Raw genomic sequence first — 19,101 nt, 5'->3', positions numbered from 1 at the left:
TGATGATGATGATGATGATGATGATGATGATGATGATGATGATGATGATGCCTCTCTAAATTTCTTCCAGAATCTGGATCAACCAACCAGAACCTTAGGAAGATTGTACAGGAGAGTGTGAATGGACAGGTAGTCTCCACACATACCGCTGAGATTAAAAGGCAGATGTGAGCTCACTGTCCAAAGAAAAAAAGCACTTCTATACAGAAAATCCGATGGAAGCCCAATTATTTAAGAAAAAGAGCTCCATTCCCTGCTGGCATCTTTTTGGGGCTTCGAATCCGTTTTCCTCAGTCTCATGTGCTGCTATTCAAACTGCTTCTAATTTAATTTAAACATGAATGCAAACAATTTACTATCTTCTCTTAGCTCCTCTTACTTTAAAAACCAAAGATAAATAAAAATATAATTAAATTATTCTAGTGTCTCTCAACTGAAGTTAAGCTTGACAACCAGTCAGCAAAGACGCTGGCCCATCCCAAGAGTTCTACTAATTTGGAAAAGCGGTATATAAATAAACATTATTATTATTATTATTCCTGGAGTGTGTTTTTTTAAGACAGTTTCACCTAAACAACATGGGGCAAATTATGTAGATAATATTAAAAACTGCCTGGAAAGTATCTCGTGAGAACTAAAGATTGATGTTTAAAAATTATCTCAACAATCAAGAAAAATCTGCCTGTGTCACTATCCTACAATTACATTGGACTTCATCATATGAGGCTCATAAATCACAACTACAGCAGGATAATAGAATATTTGGCCAGTTCTTATCACACAATGTTGTGTCTCTCAATAGTTGATGGAGTGCACCTTTTCATTGATGGGACAAACCTGTCAGTGGCCCCGAATATTGCTGTTTTTCCACTACTGCCCCTTGTGCAAGAGATCCCTTCCATTGCATTTCTGGTATTCCTTCTTCCTTCTCCTGTCCCCCTCAATATTCCCACACAGGTTGAGGTTGTTTTTACTTCACTTTCTTTTTCTCTTCTATTTCTTTTCTTTTCTTTTTTAAAAATCTTTTTGCTATAATTGTGCAACTGCAGCAAAACATTTTTTAAAAGGCACACATGTGCTGGGTAGGGCATACTCTGCGAAGAAAGTGTGGTTAGTGAGGCAGTGCGGAAGAGCAAGCGTGGGACCATGGTTCAGCAAAGTAGCATAATAGCACGATTACAAACAAGTGTGATAAAGATTGTTATCAAACCGGTATGTTCCCATTTGCCTCAACAACAAGATTGCTGCAAGACAACAGGTTGGTGTGACAAAGTCCATAGTTTAAACTTCAAGTTCCATTTGATTCACATATGAAGAAAAGAAATCTTCTCCCTTTTGCCATGATAGGTGGAGATTCTGAAAGTTGTAGTCCCAAAAAACATACTTTTCCAAGCTCTGTTCCCCATGCATTGAATGTTGGAAAGGGCGGTTGGATACGCAACCTGTTCCTCTTCCTCCATCTACAACACTATGTCTGCTGTGGATTGGAATACCCATGATCAGGCGCCATATATATTGCTTTGGTTGATCTGTGGGGAAGTGGACATGAAGACAGCCCAAGTTTACAGTGCTGGTTGGGACAAGATGTCCTTTTGCTCTCTTTCAGTATTATGATTCTATGGAGTGAAACCATCCTAATGCACATCGGCCATATGGGAGGGAGCACCACCGTTGCATGGATTAATAAGTTTATGTTGCCCATAAAAGGGCTGCAAAGAAAATCCATTTCCATGAGCCAAATCTTTCCCTGGGCATGTCAAGACCAGTTGGTGACCACAACCCTTGGGTTGCATAAGGAATGTTCCAAAAGACCTTGAATGGATTACCTAATATTTTCTATGAAGAACGAGTAATACCAGATAGATGGCTTTAGGCTAACTGACGTATTCTTTCAGTTTAACACCCAACGTCAACCCATCCAGTTGAAACTGACACTTAATGTTCTTCAGTGGATTAGAACAGGCATGAGAGGGTGGATAAAACCGAAATTAACAATAATCTCTGAGATTTGTCATCATCGAATGAAACTGATTGGCAGCAGGTTCAGGATGAGCAATAGATAATACTCCCTCATACATAATATAACAAAGATATGGCACTGCCTGTCATAGGATGCTCTGATGGATGGATTTGAAAGAGGACTTCAGAAATATATTGGAGATTGATTTTATATCAGATGCGCTAGATACAAATGTGGGCTGACATCCGATTCAATAGTTATGAGATCATAAAATGGATTTACGATCTTATAACTACTGGGGATTCATGTTTATGGTTAGTACTGAAAGGGGATGACCTCCAAAACCTAGCACTTCACTTGGCAGTGGCTCAACTGAAGGGTTTTTTAAAAATATATTTTTATTGAATAAAAGCGACAAAGAATAAAAACTTAATAACATAAATGACTCAAACAATTACAAACTACACAGTGCATAAAATGTACAAATCAAACTACAAACTGCAAACATCTACAACTAACAAAATAGAATAGAAAAAGATGGCTTCCAACTATCTCTTCTGCAAGTACATTTCATTATAAATTCCACTCCTCTTTGTCATCCTTATTAATTACACTTCGTCTATATATTTGTCTCATGTTAATCAATAAAACAATAATCAAATCATTCTGATTATTTTTTAAAACAATTAACAATTTCAAATCTGTCCAAATTTCCAAATTCTAGCTTTTGAATTTTATCTTTAATCGAAATGTACAGTTTATCCATCTCAGCCAATTCCTTCAGTTTAGATAATCACGCTTCTTCCATAGGAATTAAACCATTCTTCCATTTCTGTGCATACAATATCCTCACAGTTATGACCATATATTGAATTATCCATCTGAAGGGTTCCTAAGGCACTGCAGAAAGGGGCACTGGGCAATGACATCTGTGGTGCTCTCCAGGTAATGGGGTGCCTTGAGACAAGCAGTTGTGGTAAGATCAAGGGGCCTTTCCAGCTGCCTGTTCTCTGCACACTCTGCAACCAGAAGAAAGCTACACAAGTCATTTCACAGTGCCCCCATCTCAGAAACTGTTCAGCTGAAGTGCTGCCAGGCTGAAAACACAGATTTGAGTAGAGTAGCATAATCAGATGTAACTATGACAAAAGAACTCCATTGTGTTGTTGTTGTGTGCGTTCAAGTGTAGTGACTTCAAGGCAAACCTATCATAGGCTTTTCTGGGGCTGAGATGGTTGTAGCTCACCCAAGATCACCCAGTGTGTTTCCATAGGCAAGCGGGGAATCAAACCCCAATCTCCAGAATCCTAGTCCTATGCTCAAACCACCACACCATGCCAGCTCTCAGTACTTTCTTACCAAAGTAAGAAACAGATGTATTTTTCAATTATAATGTAATAAGAGCCTTTTATATGGCTGTAAATCTTCCCTCTTGGTGGAAGCAAAATATATTGACAGCTGCAACACTTTCACGGGCTACTCAAAGCTCTTTCACAATGCCAACTGAGAGAGAAGATCAAAGGCTGCCCCTAATGAATTTTCACATACAATGTTTTGCCTACACAGAACTCAGCATCGGTTTCATGTTCTTTGAATACACAGCTGTTGAGTCATGCTTTTCAAATATTTCAGCCTCTTCAAATGACTTCTTAAGAGGAAATAACGAAATGGTTTTCTCGCTGACTGTTTTCCAAGTTAAGGTATGCTCAGTAAAATCTGATTCTTGAGGAAAGAATGTGAAAGAAGGTATATCTTTAATCCATTTATTCCCAAATGTGGAAGTTGAGACTAGCATAGGTAAACCTTAACCAGCTCAAATAGTAAATCTAAGGCAAAATTAGGCTCTAAGATCCCAACATTACACCAAGAGGGAGCGATCAGTTCTGTGTCAGTCATATCCACTATATCCTCTACATCCATCTAGAAATTTAAAAAACAGATGAGAAATTGCATTTAAATCTATTTCTTCTCTTAAGTATTCATTCTTGTATGCATGTTGTACGGAAGTACCTACTTTTGTCCTAATATATGCATTAGTGTGCATATCCTAAAACATGTGATTTCTTATGTGTTTTTCTAGAACGCTTTTTAATCAAAAATTAAAGTACAAAATTTAGAGAAATGTAAAATCTGGAGGATAACTGTGCTTTGATCAGCTTGCATTAAAATCCAACTCTATCTGCATAAATAGAAGGAACTGCTGAATGTGCACTAAGCAAAATCCTTGAAGCTTCCTACTCAGCAAACACTGGACTACTTCTGCCAAGTTTGCATTCAGCTCAGCCAGTGTTAACATTCACCATCCTACCATCATTCAACATTTAGGACCCATCAGTATTTCTAGGAAGCCTCTTTGACAACCATCATATGAACTCTGAAATCAGCTATGCCATAGCAAAAAAAACAAAAACAAATTTCACACATACAACAAGATGAAAGTATAGAATACCAACCCTGGTATCCAAAAGTTGTAAACAACTACAGTAGTTTTAGGAGATTGGTACATGTGGCTTCTTAACCATGATTACATCCAGAAAAAAAGGCAGCTTTGGCAGTACTTATTGCACAATGACGCCTCCGACCCATAGCTCTGTGTCCCCCAACCACTATCAGCACATCCCTTTTCATTGATGGGAAAACCCATTAAGGAGCTCTCCACAGCACAAGTCCTGAGGTGTGAAATGTCACTCCTATTATCAGCAATCAAATGGTATCAATGTCCCCTCCTCTCTCCCCGTCCCCCTTGCTATTCCCAAGGAGACTGTTTGCCTTTGTTTGTTTGTTTAATTTTCATATTTATTTTCTTTTTTAAAAAAACAAAAACTTTTGTATTTAAAATAAAAATGAAATAATAAAACTGAAAGGCATACTGGATAGGGCATAAGGCAGGGAGGCAGGGTTAAAGGGGACTTTGGAAGAGAATGCAATGGCAGTAGAAGCCCCTGTCACGTGATTCCAAAAACGTGTGATATCGGGGGTCTGAATGCAGTATATTTCCACTTTTTTCCTTACAGTACAATTGCTATGGTCATGTGGTAAAACTTTTAGGAACAGGTGGAATATGATTTACATTCATTCATCCTTGGTCATTCTAATTCAGAGAAGGTTCTGGGGAACTGTAACTGATATGGCTTCTCTACCACTGCATTCTCAACCACAAGTGCCATATATTCAAACATCCTAAAATCACCTTATTTGCTGCCACATTGGTATGGATGATTGGTTCAGAGAGCAAGGCTTAATCCTGACCAACTGAGGATGCAACAGAACATTTAGTTTCCCTTTGATAGGTGTTGCCCAATTTGTAGCACTCAGATTCAGGGGATAGGGAGCCAAACACCTACATGGGTTTATAGTAGGTCAAATGACCAGGATTTCATTAAGAAAGCTTGAGTCTCTTGGGAAGTGGTGAAAATCAACTGTTGGTCACAATTCTCTGGAGCTGTTACAGAACTTCACTTTTCAGGGATCAAGCAATGCCAACCTCAGACCAGCTAATACTACAACTGCTAATGTTCCTTGGCTAACAGAATTGAACTTAGAGATGAATTGATTTTGCTTTCTCCCACTTTAGGACTTCTTAACCAGAACTGCCTGCTATGCATGCAGAAGATCTCAAGTTCAACCCCCAGTAGAGCTGGGAATGTTTCCTGATCTTGAAGAGGAACCAACAGCTTCTATTGACAATACTGAGCTATAGGGACCAAAGGTCCTCTTTGCTGTAAATATAAAGCAACTTCCAGGTGGGCTGAAGGGTGGTAATTCAATCACAGAGCACATATTTTGCATGCACTCTCGTGGTTTCAGGTTTCAAAGTTAATTGCATATCTCCAGTTGATCACAGGAAGCAATGTTGGGAAATAGCTCTCTTCCTGTCCCCATGGTTGCCAGTGGGGAATAGGCTGAACTGGGTTAGATAGGCCATTGGTCTGTCATTAGGTATCAATGTATGTTGATACCTGAGCCATTAGTTGCCTTCCAAGGCTATTTAGTCATCCATGTCACTATTAAAAAGGTATCATATACCTTTGTGCCACCCACGTTGTCAAAGCCTTCCTCAGAATTCAATGCACATCTCCAACTCTTATTAAATACAGAAAAGGAACACCCTGTTTATCACTTCAGATTATTATAGGTTTTATGCAACTCCCACAAAATGTCCATAAATATTCTCTCCAGTTATTCCACTAGCTCTTGAATTACCTTACCTCCATATCCTATTTCAAAACTAAAAGTATATGCATTAGGCATTCAGCGCTACAGCTAGACAGCCTGTGCATTGTACTGATTAAAGTGATGTCCTGGGCTTTGGGAGATCCAGGTTCTAGTCCCCATAAAGCCATGAAACAAACAATGTAACCTTGGGTAATTCCAACACTCTTTCAAACTAACTTCTGAATGAATTTGTCAGAAGAGGAAAGGGGAGGGCAGATGCAGTCAGGTATACACTCTGGATTTCAAGAAAAACGATTTTAGTAAAACTTAGGAGAATATGGGTGAGATCCCATGGCCAGTAATGCTCAAAGGGAAGGGAGTTTATAATGCATGGACGTTTCTTAAATGTGTAACATTGAATGCACAAATGCAAACAATTCCAATGAGGAAGAAAAGTGGGAGGTGTCTACCAGGGTGGATGTACAAAGAGCTTTCAAATGAGCTGATATTTAAGAGACATGTACAAAACTGGGAATGTGGGAAATTGCCTAAGAGAAATGCAGTTGGCTCTTAGTATCTGCTGGGGTTCCATTCCAGATACACACACACCTCCATAGATGCCAAAACCTGTGGTATCTCAAGTCCTGGGGTTCTTAATGTTGGCAGACATGTGCATGGCTGTACCATCACAGCCACATGCATGCACATGCTTGCCATCTGTGGACACCCAGAGGAAAAAAATAAACCTCAGAATGAACTCAGGCTGGTGAGACAGATTAAAAATAATAATAAAAGGGAAGGATTTGGCTATGTCTGGAGCAAGAGTAAGAACAAGGAATTGGTAAGGGCACTATGTAAAGAAAATGGTGATATATTGGCAGGAGACAGAGAGCAGGTGGAGCTATTGAATACTTTCTTTGCCTCAGTCTTCTACTGAAAGCAAGATATAATTTGCCTGGTGAAAACAGAACAATTGATAAAGTAAGAAGACTACAGTCCAGAATAGATAAAGATAAAGAGGCAGTAAATGAATACAGTTGGACCTCTGCATTCATAGGGGATCCATTACAGACCCACCCACCCACCCTGGCCGATTCCAAAATCCATGCATGCTCAAGTCCCATTAAAATTAATGGTGGTGCAGCACACACACACTGGCAAGTGTGTTCATGGGCATATGCCACCACTAAAACAGGGGCTTGCTGTCCACGGATAGTTAAATCTTGCAGGTGGCAAGACTTAAGGAGAACGGAGTTTATCTAACTTCACTAAATTAATTCAGGTCTCTAGGGCCAGATGACCTGTATCCAATTGTGCTAAAGGAATTTGAGATGTAATCTCAGAGTCACCATCAATAATTTTTGAGATATTAAAAAAAGAGGTCCCAGTAGATTGGAGGAGGTCAAATGTTGTCCCTATATTTTAAAAAGACAACAACAACAATATAAGAGGATCCAAGCAACTACCATTTAGTCAATTGGATGTTGATATTATGCCTAAGAGCTGCTGTGAGGGGTGGAATTTGGATTAAGGTGTGAACCATCAAGGTGCTGTGGTTTTACTGTTGGACTCTGGAGTACAGGGTTCAAATCATGCTCAGCCGTGAAACACACTGGGTGACCTTAACAATTTGCATTCTCTCAGCCTCAGAAGAAGGCAATGGCAAACCTCTTCTGAACAAATCTTGGCAAGAAAACCCTATAATAGCTTCATCTTAGGGTCGCCATAAGTCCAAAACTACTTGAAGGTACACAACAACAACAAAGAAGGGCTATACTCCCTCTTCTCCACATGCTACTTCCACTCAAAACAGCCTTTCATACAATGAAAGAGTGCTGTGAATAGAGGTTGTCAGATATGTCAAGCTCAGATTTGCTTAAGTTGTCTCTCTTTTATTCTACATTTACACTTTTCTCTATTTCATTTTGGCAATAAATTTATACTTTTTATACTTTTTAAAATCTGCAAGTTTCAGCTTTCTGTGTGGCTTTTAAAATGTATATTTATGAACTAATAAAATGTGTGTATTTTTACGACCATGCACATTTTCCAAGATTTTCACACGACTCCAGTATTTTTACAGGTATTTGTGTCCATAAATTCAGATATATACATGTCAGTGTGCAATGCTTTGAAATGAGCAACTGTTTTATAAGCATTTTCGGTTGAGGAACTGCATGACAAACTCCAGAAATGTACATACTTCAACAGCAAATTATTCCAGTTAAGTTTCAGTGTGGGAAATGTTAATTTGGTCATTTCAGGGAAATGCAAATTGAACAAATTTTTCGCCCCTCCCTGGTCCTGACTTGCAGTCACTCCCCACAAAAAGGAAGAAGTGCAGTTTGCAATTTCTTAATCACCTTCATAGAGTATTGCACACAGCAAGAGAATCCACCAACTGCTGTGCCCATAAATAGTTTGACTCTAAGTAAACAGAAGTTTGAACTGGTAACAGATTCATAGCCAGGCCTTTTTTGCTACTATGAAATAGCGTGTGAGTTATAGTAGGGATGTTATTTCCTTATTCCCTCAGATTGTAGTTCAAGGCTATTGCTAAGCTTCTTCTCACTGAGTCAACAGGTGGAATAGAGATGAAGCAAACCATTTACAAGATGTCGCTTCTCTCACAAATGACAGGCACGAGTAATATCCAGAAACACAGCTCCTTTACATTCAAAACAATATGCCGCCATTAATCACCAAGAGGCCATTAACCACATTATCTCACAGTAAATATTTTCCAAGTTAAGGATTAATCTTTATTTTGCCTGCAAATGCATCAGAGAAATGTCTCTTGGTGAGCTGGTCAACAAGCTTTATTTATTTATCAGTTCATATTTATTTTCAGGGATGAAGCTGCAGCAGGGGCAAAATGAGAGCATTCAGACTCTTCAAGTGACAATTTCTTAAAATCCCTAGTGTTTTAGTGTTGTTGCAGTAACTTAAAATTTCAGCTGAGCATTTAGAAATGAAGTTTAATCATCAGAAGAACAGAGACAGGCAAAGTTATCAAGGGAATGCAAGCTCAGCAAACATAACAATTTAAGTCGGCCCTCAGTATCGATGGATTTTTTTATCCACAGATGCAAGCATCCATGGCTTGAATATATATATATGAATATATATATATATATATATATATATATATATATAACTTTGCTTTTGCCATTTTATATAACAGACACCATTTCATTATGCAGTTGAATTTAATGGGACTTGAGCATCCATGGATTTTGGTATCCACCTGGAGTCTTGGAATCAAACCCCAGCAGATACCAAGGATACCCACTGTATGAACAATTTTCAGTGTCCCAAGGGCGGTACAGACCAGCACTTTATGCCAGCCTGTATGCACAGTAAGGGCTGAGCGTTCGCACATTCAAAGCCCTTACCACACCCATCCACATGAAACATACCATGATGATGCACATCGGGCACAGTGCCCAAATGGAACTGCACAGAAGGGGCGTCATGATGCCACACCATAGCACTTATGACACCCCTTCTGATGTGCAAAAATAAGTCCCTTTTGGGGGCTTCTTTTTGCTCTTTGAGTAGACCGCGGCATGTGGTAGCTGCTGCCTCCATCCGGGGCTCAAAGGGGTGGTGTTGAGCAGCCCATCTGTAGAGGCCCTCACTCTGCAGAGCAAAAAATCTAGGGACGGGAAGAAAAATTCATTTTATCTTTATTGTTCCTGTGGGCCTTCAAGTCATTTTGGGCTTATGGTGTCCCTAAGGCAAACTAAGCACACAATTTTCTTGGATAGAGTTATTCTCAAGAGGTTTGCTCTGCCATTGCCTTCTTTTAAAGCTAAAAGAGTGCGACTTGCCCAAGGTCATCCAATGGGTTTCCATGGCCACACTGGCTTAAATTTCATTTAGGAGGGAAGAATTCTTATTTGGGACTGCAGTGCCCTCATTTGCCCTCCCCTGTACCATATCTGTTTATTTTTATTATTTATTAGTTACCTTTCTATCAGATCTCACATGCCAACAGTGGGCAGGGCCACACCCTAAGGTTAGTGGAGCCAAACCCCTCCTTGTATGCTGCCTGACACGATTGACCAGAATCCATTCTTTCATACTTATTTACACTCACATGCTCACTAACACTCACACATATACACATCCTATTGCAATCTTGTCCTTATGAAGCATCGACTAACATCAGTGAAGGCTTTTGAAAAACCTAATTGCAGTGGTTAAAGGGCAATATTTAATAATAATAATAATAATAATAATAATAATAATAGATTTTATTTTTATCCTGCTTTTCCGCGATGATCAAAGCGGCATACAGATTAAAATTTCAACATAAAAATACATACATATCGATAAAAACAATGTAAAAATTTTCACATTAAAAGCTATTACACAGCCAGCTTGGTTGAATTGATCCAAAAACATTGCGAAAATCATTACACAATAGGGGGAGAGGGCATAATATCACATTTAGAGCACTATGCAAATGCTGCTCTTCCCTTCCTAACAGTGATTCCCATTTATAGGCTGCAATGCAAATCATGGAGCCTCCTTTTTGAAAGGGAAGTTGGGGTGGAATACCTGGGGTCCTTTCATAGTAGTTATAGGGCTAAGATTCCACGTTCACTACTGTGATTCCATCCAGTTATGTATTCAAGTCTTTTACTTCAAGTCTCAAGTCAAGTCTCAAGTCTCTACATTCAAGTATCATGTCAGGTCTCACATCCTTGTAATATACTTTCAAGTCAAGTCTCAAGTTGAATCTCAAGTCTGGAAGTCAACTTTTAACAGGAAAAAAGGAGGTGGAGTGTCTTTCTTGGAAGGGAACAGCAAATGCATTAGGCAATGGGCTTGAGGTAGGGGATGAGGTCTTCTCAGCAGCCTGTCTCTGTTGCACATTGGAGGGGCCTTCTAAAGCTTTTGAAAAGCTTTATAAGGATCCTTCCACCTTAAGCCCATTACCTAATGCATTTGATGCTCCCTTCCAAGAAATGCATCCCATATTCTGGGTGTGAGTCTTGCTCAAAGTGAATGACACAAGCAGGTCAGTTACTAAAAATATACAAGTGACAAGTAAAGTTGAGTCAGTGTATCATTTATTGCTGGATTGAGTCCAAATCGAGTCAGTGAAGTGACTTGACTCTGATATGAATCTGAATCCATTGACTTGAATCTACATCACTGATTTAATCCTGAGGAATTGTTAGATTTGTAATTTAGGGAGGGGCATTTTGAATGCTCTCAGTCTAGCAGCTCTTTCACACTGCAGAAATAAAGCAGTTTGACAACACTTTAACTGTCATGGTTCCATCCTGCACAATTCTGGGATTTGTAGTTTGGTGAGGTATTCAACCTGTTCTATCAGAGAGGTATGGTGCATCACCAAACTACAAAGACGTGGATTCTGTATGATAGAGTCATAGCAGGTATAGTGGTGTCAAACAGTTTTATTTCTACATTGTGGATCTAGCCAGAGAGTTCCAGTGTATTCCCAAACCAGGACTCCATAGGACTGAACCATGACAGTTAAAATAGATTCATAATATGTAATATGACATGGTCCCTTATCTCTGATGCTGAGGCCAGGAGTAAGCTGGTGAGCCCCATGAGAACCTCCAGGAGAACAGATTAGACCCAGTAAGACAGATGCTCCCTCAAATAAACACAGGTAAGGAGCAGGTGTGCTATTAGCTAGTTCTGATCATAGCTGAATCACCCAGTCATGTGAACCAGGCAGGGATTTTCCAGCCATGTTGCCAGAGAAAGGTTCACTGAAATGGAGGGTGTGTTGTAATATCCCTTTGAATATTTTGGATATTAAAGGCACTCTTAGGGGCTGTACAGTCAGGGCCTGGCATCCAGATGACGCACACCCCAACTCTGCCCCCAGGCTGGCATGACACCGCTTGCTGCACCACACGGCGGGCAGCATCACAGCATTCCATCTATGCATCACCAAAGGAGCACCAAAAGGCTGTGGCGCTGTGGCGCCCTTTCCAGGGTACAAAAATGAGTTACAGGGTACAAAAAGGTGAGATTGGGACCATGGCATGTAGTTGCCACAGCCTCGAACCAACACCAAAAGGGGCAGTCTGTTGAGCCCCTTAGTTCCCATTTTAAACCTTGTTGATTTATGTATTTTAAAAAGAAAAATCAAGCTCACTCAAGTGGCAGAAGCACTGTGGGACTTGATTAGCTGATTCTCAGTCATCTCAGCTGACTGCTTGGAAACACTGTCACATAACAAAAGGTGTGTGTGAGAGGAGTCATTCCCAGAGATAGGAGCAAACACGTCATCATAATCCCCTGGAATATATATATGGCCTTGTAAATATTTATGTGGATTCAATCACACTTAATGAGGATAGAAACTGTTATTCTGTGGTTCATATCAGATCCATAGTACAAATGAGGAGATCATAGCCCTGAGCTTTATTTAGTTAAGATACTGATTGGCTGCTCTTCACACAAAGCCTTTCAGAAAAGTTTGCAGTAGAATTTATTCCTTCTTGTGAGTTCAAAAACATTTTTAATGTATTTGCTCCTGCCACAAAGCCAGCCCTCTGATGTCTGATGCATGGAATTTTGATGGAGTACAGAAACCAAACAACAGTTTTCTACATTACTCTCTATAATAATACCTGAGAAGCTTTGTGGCTGAGGAATGGGGTATAAATACTAAATACATACAAAATCTGTAGATGCTCAGGTCCCATTAAATACAGTGGCATAGTAGAATGGTGTTCCTTATATAAAATTGTAAAATTAAAATTTGCTTTTTAGAATTTATATATGCACTATATTTAAAATATTTTCAAGCCATGGATGGTTGAATCCATGGATAAAATATCAATGGCTACAGAGGACCAACTGTATGTACTTGTCTGAGAATTTTCCAGCATCCTTTGAGCAAAGAATGGTTCCACAAAGTCTGGTGAAATGCAAAAACCAAATGATAGATCAGGAAGGATAAACCAGGCACCTTTACCTAAAAATGCAGGCCCAGATAAATCCTCAAACACCCCCATCTGTGAGATGTAAAAAAAATATTCAAAGGATAGTCCTCTAGTATTGTGCAAAAGAGCCAAGCCACTGTTGGTTACCACGGTTTTTACGACACTATTGCACCAATTTTTAGTGACAAATCAGTAAATTAAAAATGTCCTATAAAAAGGCAGGCAGCCACCCTTATTGTTAAGCAGATATAATGGACCAGGAACAGGTGTTAAGACCCCAGAAAAGCAAGAGTGAAAGAAAAACAAAGGGCATAGGTGTGCCTGTTTATGTGGGAGTGGATGAAGACAGCAGGAAGAAAACAGTTGTTAAGTTCATTAATAAGGAGTAAATATATGGCATAGGAAGCAGTCAGCCTAGAATTATAGAATCAAAAATAATAATCCAGACCTATAGATCCCCACCTTAGTTACAGGCACAGCTAATGAGTCACATAAATGTTTTCCTAAAAAAAGAAAAAAAAGTTCACTAGATAGACAAAACTTCCTGGAGCCTTTCATGCCAAACATAATGCATTGCTTCTTTTTAATCACTCACAGGAATGTCACACATCAGGTTCCCAGCCTAAAAGTTTGCACCGTCAGGCTGTCTTTTACATGATCTGCTGCAAAATTTTGCTCAATCTGTCCAAGTGACACCAGGTTCTGTGGAGAAGTCACCAAGAAGAAGCTAGAATTCATAAGCTGGAAAATAAGGAGGAAGTGAAATACTGGAGGTAGACTGGCAAAGGCAAAACACTCTTCTGTGTGTGTGTGCACATGCACATGCATGTATGTGCCTTCAAGTCACCTGTCAACTTATGGGGACCCCATGAATTTTATAGGGTTTTCTTAGGCAAAGAATACTCAGTAGTGTTTTTGCCAGTTATTTCCTATGAAATATAGCCTGCAGCACCAGGTATTCTTTGGTGGTCTCTCATCCAAGTACTAATTAAGGACAAAATTAGCCCAATTATTCCATCACTGATGACGGAGGTGGGCAACACGTGACTCACAAGCTCATGGGGGGGGGGGCTTGAACATCTTTTCTAATCTGCCACACCATTGCATTGCCACCAAATTGACTCCTTTGAAAGAATAATTTCAAATGTACAGACCACATAGTATTAATTTCAAGAACAAAAAACATTATATCACAAAGTCTCAAGCCAAAAAATTGTGTGTATTGGAAATTTCCAAAAGGAGTGTGCTGTTGTAAGCAGCAGCACCAATCTCACAGCTACTATAGTTAAGATCGTATACAGCCTAAACGCCAAGGTTAAAATCCATACAGCCGTTTTAGCTCTTGGGTTTCTGTCAAAGCCTCTCTTATATGAAGAGAAAGGTCAGAATTCTATTGGTAGTCACAACTAGAACTGACCCATTAAAACAACTGTTGAATATGAACCAGACACTTAAGTAAGTGCCCTACCCCAATGGTAGTGTTGCTTGAATGGGGAGAGCAGGGTAATTTCAGTCTCTCTTGTTCCCTGTCCATATGTGTAAGTGTGGATGGACTCTGTTGTAGATATGGAGCTTGCCCTGTGGTTGGGAAACCTATACAGTCAGAGTTCCAAAACTCTGAATGTGTAGACTACATGCATACTATAAATTCCCCTCCTATTCAATTGCTGGTTGTTGGAGAGTAGGAACCAATTGAGAGCAAAGCGGGATTGTGGCCTTGCACTTGCTGGTAGGCAAGAGGAAACATCAAATAAGGCAAATGTGTTTTCATATCCAGTCTTGTCTGAGAGTTGCTAGAAGTAAAGCAACCATGATCCTGCTAGAAGTAAAGCAACCATGGTTCCTCTCACCAATTCCTCCTCCAGTGACTTGACATATTCCCCAACTTCTACTGTCTATTACAAAAGCTGGAACATAGGACTGGGAAACAGTTAGCACTGGCCATGGCTGGCTTGCTACCATCTCCGTCTTGGGTTTTAATACAATATGAACATTTTCCAGGTCATGACCTAGAAGTGCAAACCTGGCTATAGTACCATTTTATGTTTACAGTAGAATTTCTACTTTTCCGTTTGACTTTTAGCAGAGGTGCTTCATGGTCCTAACAAGGTTTTTGCCATGTTCCGATGTCTCAGGGTGAGAAGCTTCTGTGCTCAGCTCATGACTCTAAGAGTTATATATTGTAAAATGAACTATTCCACTTCAGTACCAGCTATAAATAGACAGGGAGTCAGCAGAATTTGAGTGTTGGACTAGGACTCTGGAGACCAGGGTTCAAATCCCTACTGGGCCACAGAAACCCTATGAGTGACCTCGGACAAGTCACACTCTCTTAGCCACAGAGAAAAACAATGGCAAGCCACCTCTGAAAGAATCTCACCAAGAAAACTCTATGATACGGTCACCAGACATCAAAAATGACTTGAAGGCTATCATAACCAGCTGTAGAATCTAGCATATGAAATCAGTTATTCTGTAATTTCCTAAAACAAATAGTGTCAAGATCTTTGCTTGTTTGTGACTGAACAGAAAGTCTTCCTCCTGAGCACTAGATGCATAGGGTGTCGGATGAGAAAGCAAAGATTACATGGTACATGACATGGTTCTTACAAAGTACGGTGTGTGCATGAAGAAATGACAGAAAAACGCAACACTCCCTTAATCACCAAAGCTATGATTAAACAGCAAGGAGAACCCAGTGAATAGATTTTTTATCATTTCATAATGCAGGAACAACAGCACTGAAGTTATTCAGGGATGGACACAATTTGTCTTTAAATTAATATGTTACGTTTCTGTCCATCCTTTCCTCCTGGGACTTCAGGGTGAAGTACATGACATTCCACCTCCAATGAATCAGTACAAGTTGAGTCTCTCTTATCCGAACTGCTTGGGACCAAAGATGTTTGGGATTTTAGATACTTTTTGATTTTGGAATACTATATTTGCATATACATACATAATGAGATAACTTGTGGATAGGACCCAAGTCTAAATACAAAATTCAGTTGTGCTTCATAGACACTTTATACACATAGGATATTATCAAATGGGGGACAGGACGTCATTGTCCTGTCCTTGTCCCATCATCCTACGCTTGTCCTATCCTTCCTATGAGATCACGGGAAGGACTTTCAGGCGACATAGAGCTAATCGAGACAAATGACAGCAAACGCGCGAAAGACTGTCATTGTCCCATCAGTGAGGTGAAATTGTCCCAGCCTTGCCCTTCATTTTGCATTAACAGAAGAACCCATTAATGCAATTCCATTTCACTGACAGGTTTATGACAGGATCAGCATGTCAAGAGTGAAAGTCACAGACAGGATAAGGACGGGCTTCACTCCTGTCCCTCATCTGATAAATCTCCATAGCCGGAAGGTAATTTTATGCCAAATTTTTAACAATTTTGTGCATCAAACAAAAATTTGTGTACATTGAACCATCAGAAAGCAAAGTTGTCACTAACTCAGCCACCCATGAAAAATGGTCTAAGTTTTGGAACATTTTGTTTTGGGAATTCTGATAAGGGTTGACTCAACCTGTTGTGGAATCCAATGGTCAGATGATACATAGGAAACTGGGTTTAACCTTAGCATCTAGGCCTTCCCTTTCCTTTAGCAAGTCTTCCTTCCTTTCAAGTATTTTCTCACAAGAGCTATCTGTACTAATAAATATAAAAACTAAGACGAAGAACATCATCCCACCGCACCCCACAGTTTAGGGGGAGGCACTCCTCCCAACATCTGATGAGAGAAGCTTTAGGAAGGATGGGCTATCATGTTCCTGTGGTCTGGATGGTCAATGAACAGGGAGAGGCAGTGTCTTTTGAAGGCAGCCTTTTGAACAAAGAAGCAGCCAAGCCTCCACCCAGCCATTGGTCATTCAGCATGGGACAAGATAGTTGGATGCTAGAGCTGAGTAGGAATGTTGTCAATCCTTCTCAAAGTAGAACATCCTATTTATTTATTTTTTTGCTTAAGGAGTGGTCAAATATCCAGGTTGGCTTATTTGCATTCTGTGGACATTCTATGTACATTCTGTGCACACAACACAGGGTGCAGTATGAACAGCGATGTAACTACAGTGGGGTTGGGGAATGAGACCTTTGCCCTGTTCTAGCATTGCAGAGCATGAGACATTGAAAAATTTCATGCCTAGAACTCTTGTATTTACTGCATTCACATTCTCTGAATAACTTTGCCTGCTCTTTTGCTCTAAGTCTTAAATTACTGTAATGCTGGGAATTTGGGGAGTGAAGGAAAATTGAGAGGGCTGAATTCCTATTTGGGAGCACAATGCCCTCATTCCACTCAGCTCATAGCCTTTTCTGTCAGAGAGATTTGGTGTCACAACAAACTACAAATCCCAGGATTCCATAGGATGGAGCCATGGTGGTTAAAGCCGTGTCAAACTGCATTATTTCTGCAGTCTTCACAGGTCAATTTCCAGATAGCTTGAAGAAGGCCATGTAACTATTTCTGGCTGAAACACATTGGTTTAGCTTCTCGTTCCATATATATATATATATATATATATATATATATATATATTGGAATACAGATTGCCCCAAAAGGGCAGTCTATCCGCACCTTGTTTTGCTGTGCGTGGGAGCCGCAGCGGAAAAACTGCAGGTTCTTCTTGCAGCACATTTGTGATGCCGCAATGTGCCGATGGCGCAATTGCGGCGTCACAATGATGCCGGGACGTGCAGACGCTAAGCATCCGTCACATCAAAATGGCGGTGCCCGTGTGTACAGGGCGCCACCATTTTGACACCCCCGTCACATGCTAGGGGTGAGGCCGGTATGGGCGGTGCGCCCTTGGCCAATCCCTAGCACGTGACAGGGGCGCCGCAAAGGTCCGTCTGAAGAGGGCCCATATATCTGCCTATGCGTCATATCAAGCCTTGCTGGAAGCCTATGTCTGTTCAGATAAACTTAGTATGAGAAAGAATTATCTGCTGTATACACATCTGATCAGAGCAAATCCCTGTATTCCTGAAATAAACACATGGCTCCTCAATGATCCCTAAACTATCTTCTTTCTCAGAATGAAAGGCCATGAATGTTTCTGCATTTCAGGTGCCTGTCCACTTCATCCATTTCTTCTGCTCTATCAGTCATAAAAGATTAACATAAAATAGCAAAGGAATTATACTTTCTATGTATGAAGGGTTATCTTCCAAGAAGGATTCTATCCTTTAAGATAGAAGTAACATATAAGCAGATGGCGACATCTAGTGAGAAAAGACTATAGGTACATATGTCAGGAGAGAAAAAGAAGTCAACTGAATTGCTTTGAGGATCCACTAAAAGGAAAGCCACATCTCTGTGGTTTGTGTGTAGGACATCAGTGCATGGAAGTCCTCACAGGACAAATATGCCAGAGAGCATTGTTTGATCATCATTTTGTGCATCTGCCCTTCATGAGCCACCTTGGCTCAAAAGGCTACATGCTGTCTGGAAAGATAAGCAACTCTGGCAATGTTCTAGCAAACCAGGAAAAGTATACTTGGAAGTTTTTTGCTGAAGCCCTCTACTGAAATGGACAAGAGATTGCCCACACCTTCCACCAACTAGTGTGGAACCTCCTGCAGTTTAAAGTGTACAGTCTTCCTTCAGTTCCCAAACTAATCAAACAAACATCACAACCTTATTAAGGTATTCAAAAGTCATGGGAGATAATTATATGGGAAAACAGGCTTAGAAAAATCCCATTCGTGAAAAACTGTGGAAGAAGTCTGGGTTACATATGGGCTGCCTACTGCCCATGCATGGGGCAGTGAGATAAGATCCATCAGAGATGAATACAAACTGCATGTAACCCGGCTATTTTCCCATGCAATAATCTCTATTGTTGTTGTGACTTCTGACTTCTGGTGACCCTAAGGCAAACCTATCACAGGGTTTTCTTGGCAAGTTTCTTAAGAGGGGGTTTGCCATTGCCAACCTGTGAGGCTGAGAAAGTATCACTTGCCCAAGGTCACCAAGTGGGGTTTCTTGTTTGAGCAGGTTTGGAACCCTGGTCTCCAGAGTATAATGC

The 19,101-nt window shown here is 40.2% G+C and overlaps 1 protein-coding gene across 1 annotated transcript in view; it reads left to right on the top strand.

Annotated features, from left to right (window-relative positions):
• Nucleotides 1–464, top strand: part of LOC121934239 (keratin, type I cytoskeletal 23-like) — a 26,765-nt gene extending 26,301 nt beyond the window's left edge. The window contains exon 8 of the mRNA XM_042474537.1: nucleotides 71–464. Coding sequence (XP_042330471.1) covers nucleotides 71–171 — 101 coding nt within the window. The 3' untranslated portion in view covers nucleotides 172–464. The remainder of the gene's footprint in view (nucleotides 1–70) is intronic.
• Nucleotides 465–19,101: the final 18,637 nt, after the last annotated feature.

This window comes from Sceloporus undulatus, chromosome 6 (assembly GCF_019175285.1).
Source record: "Sceloporus undulatus isolate JIND9_A2432 ecotype Alabama chromosome 6, SceUnd_v1.1, whole genome shotgun sequence".
NCBI lineage: Eukaryota > Metazoa > Chordata > Lepidosauria > Squamata > Phrynosomatidae > Sceloporus > Sceloporus undulatus.
Note: the sequence above shows the minus strand (reverse complement) of the source record. Positions and strands in the feature narration are given on the sequence as shown.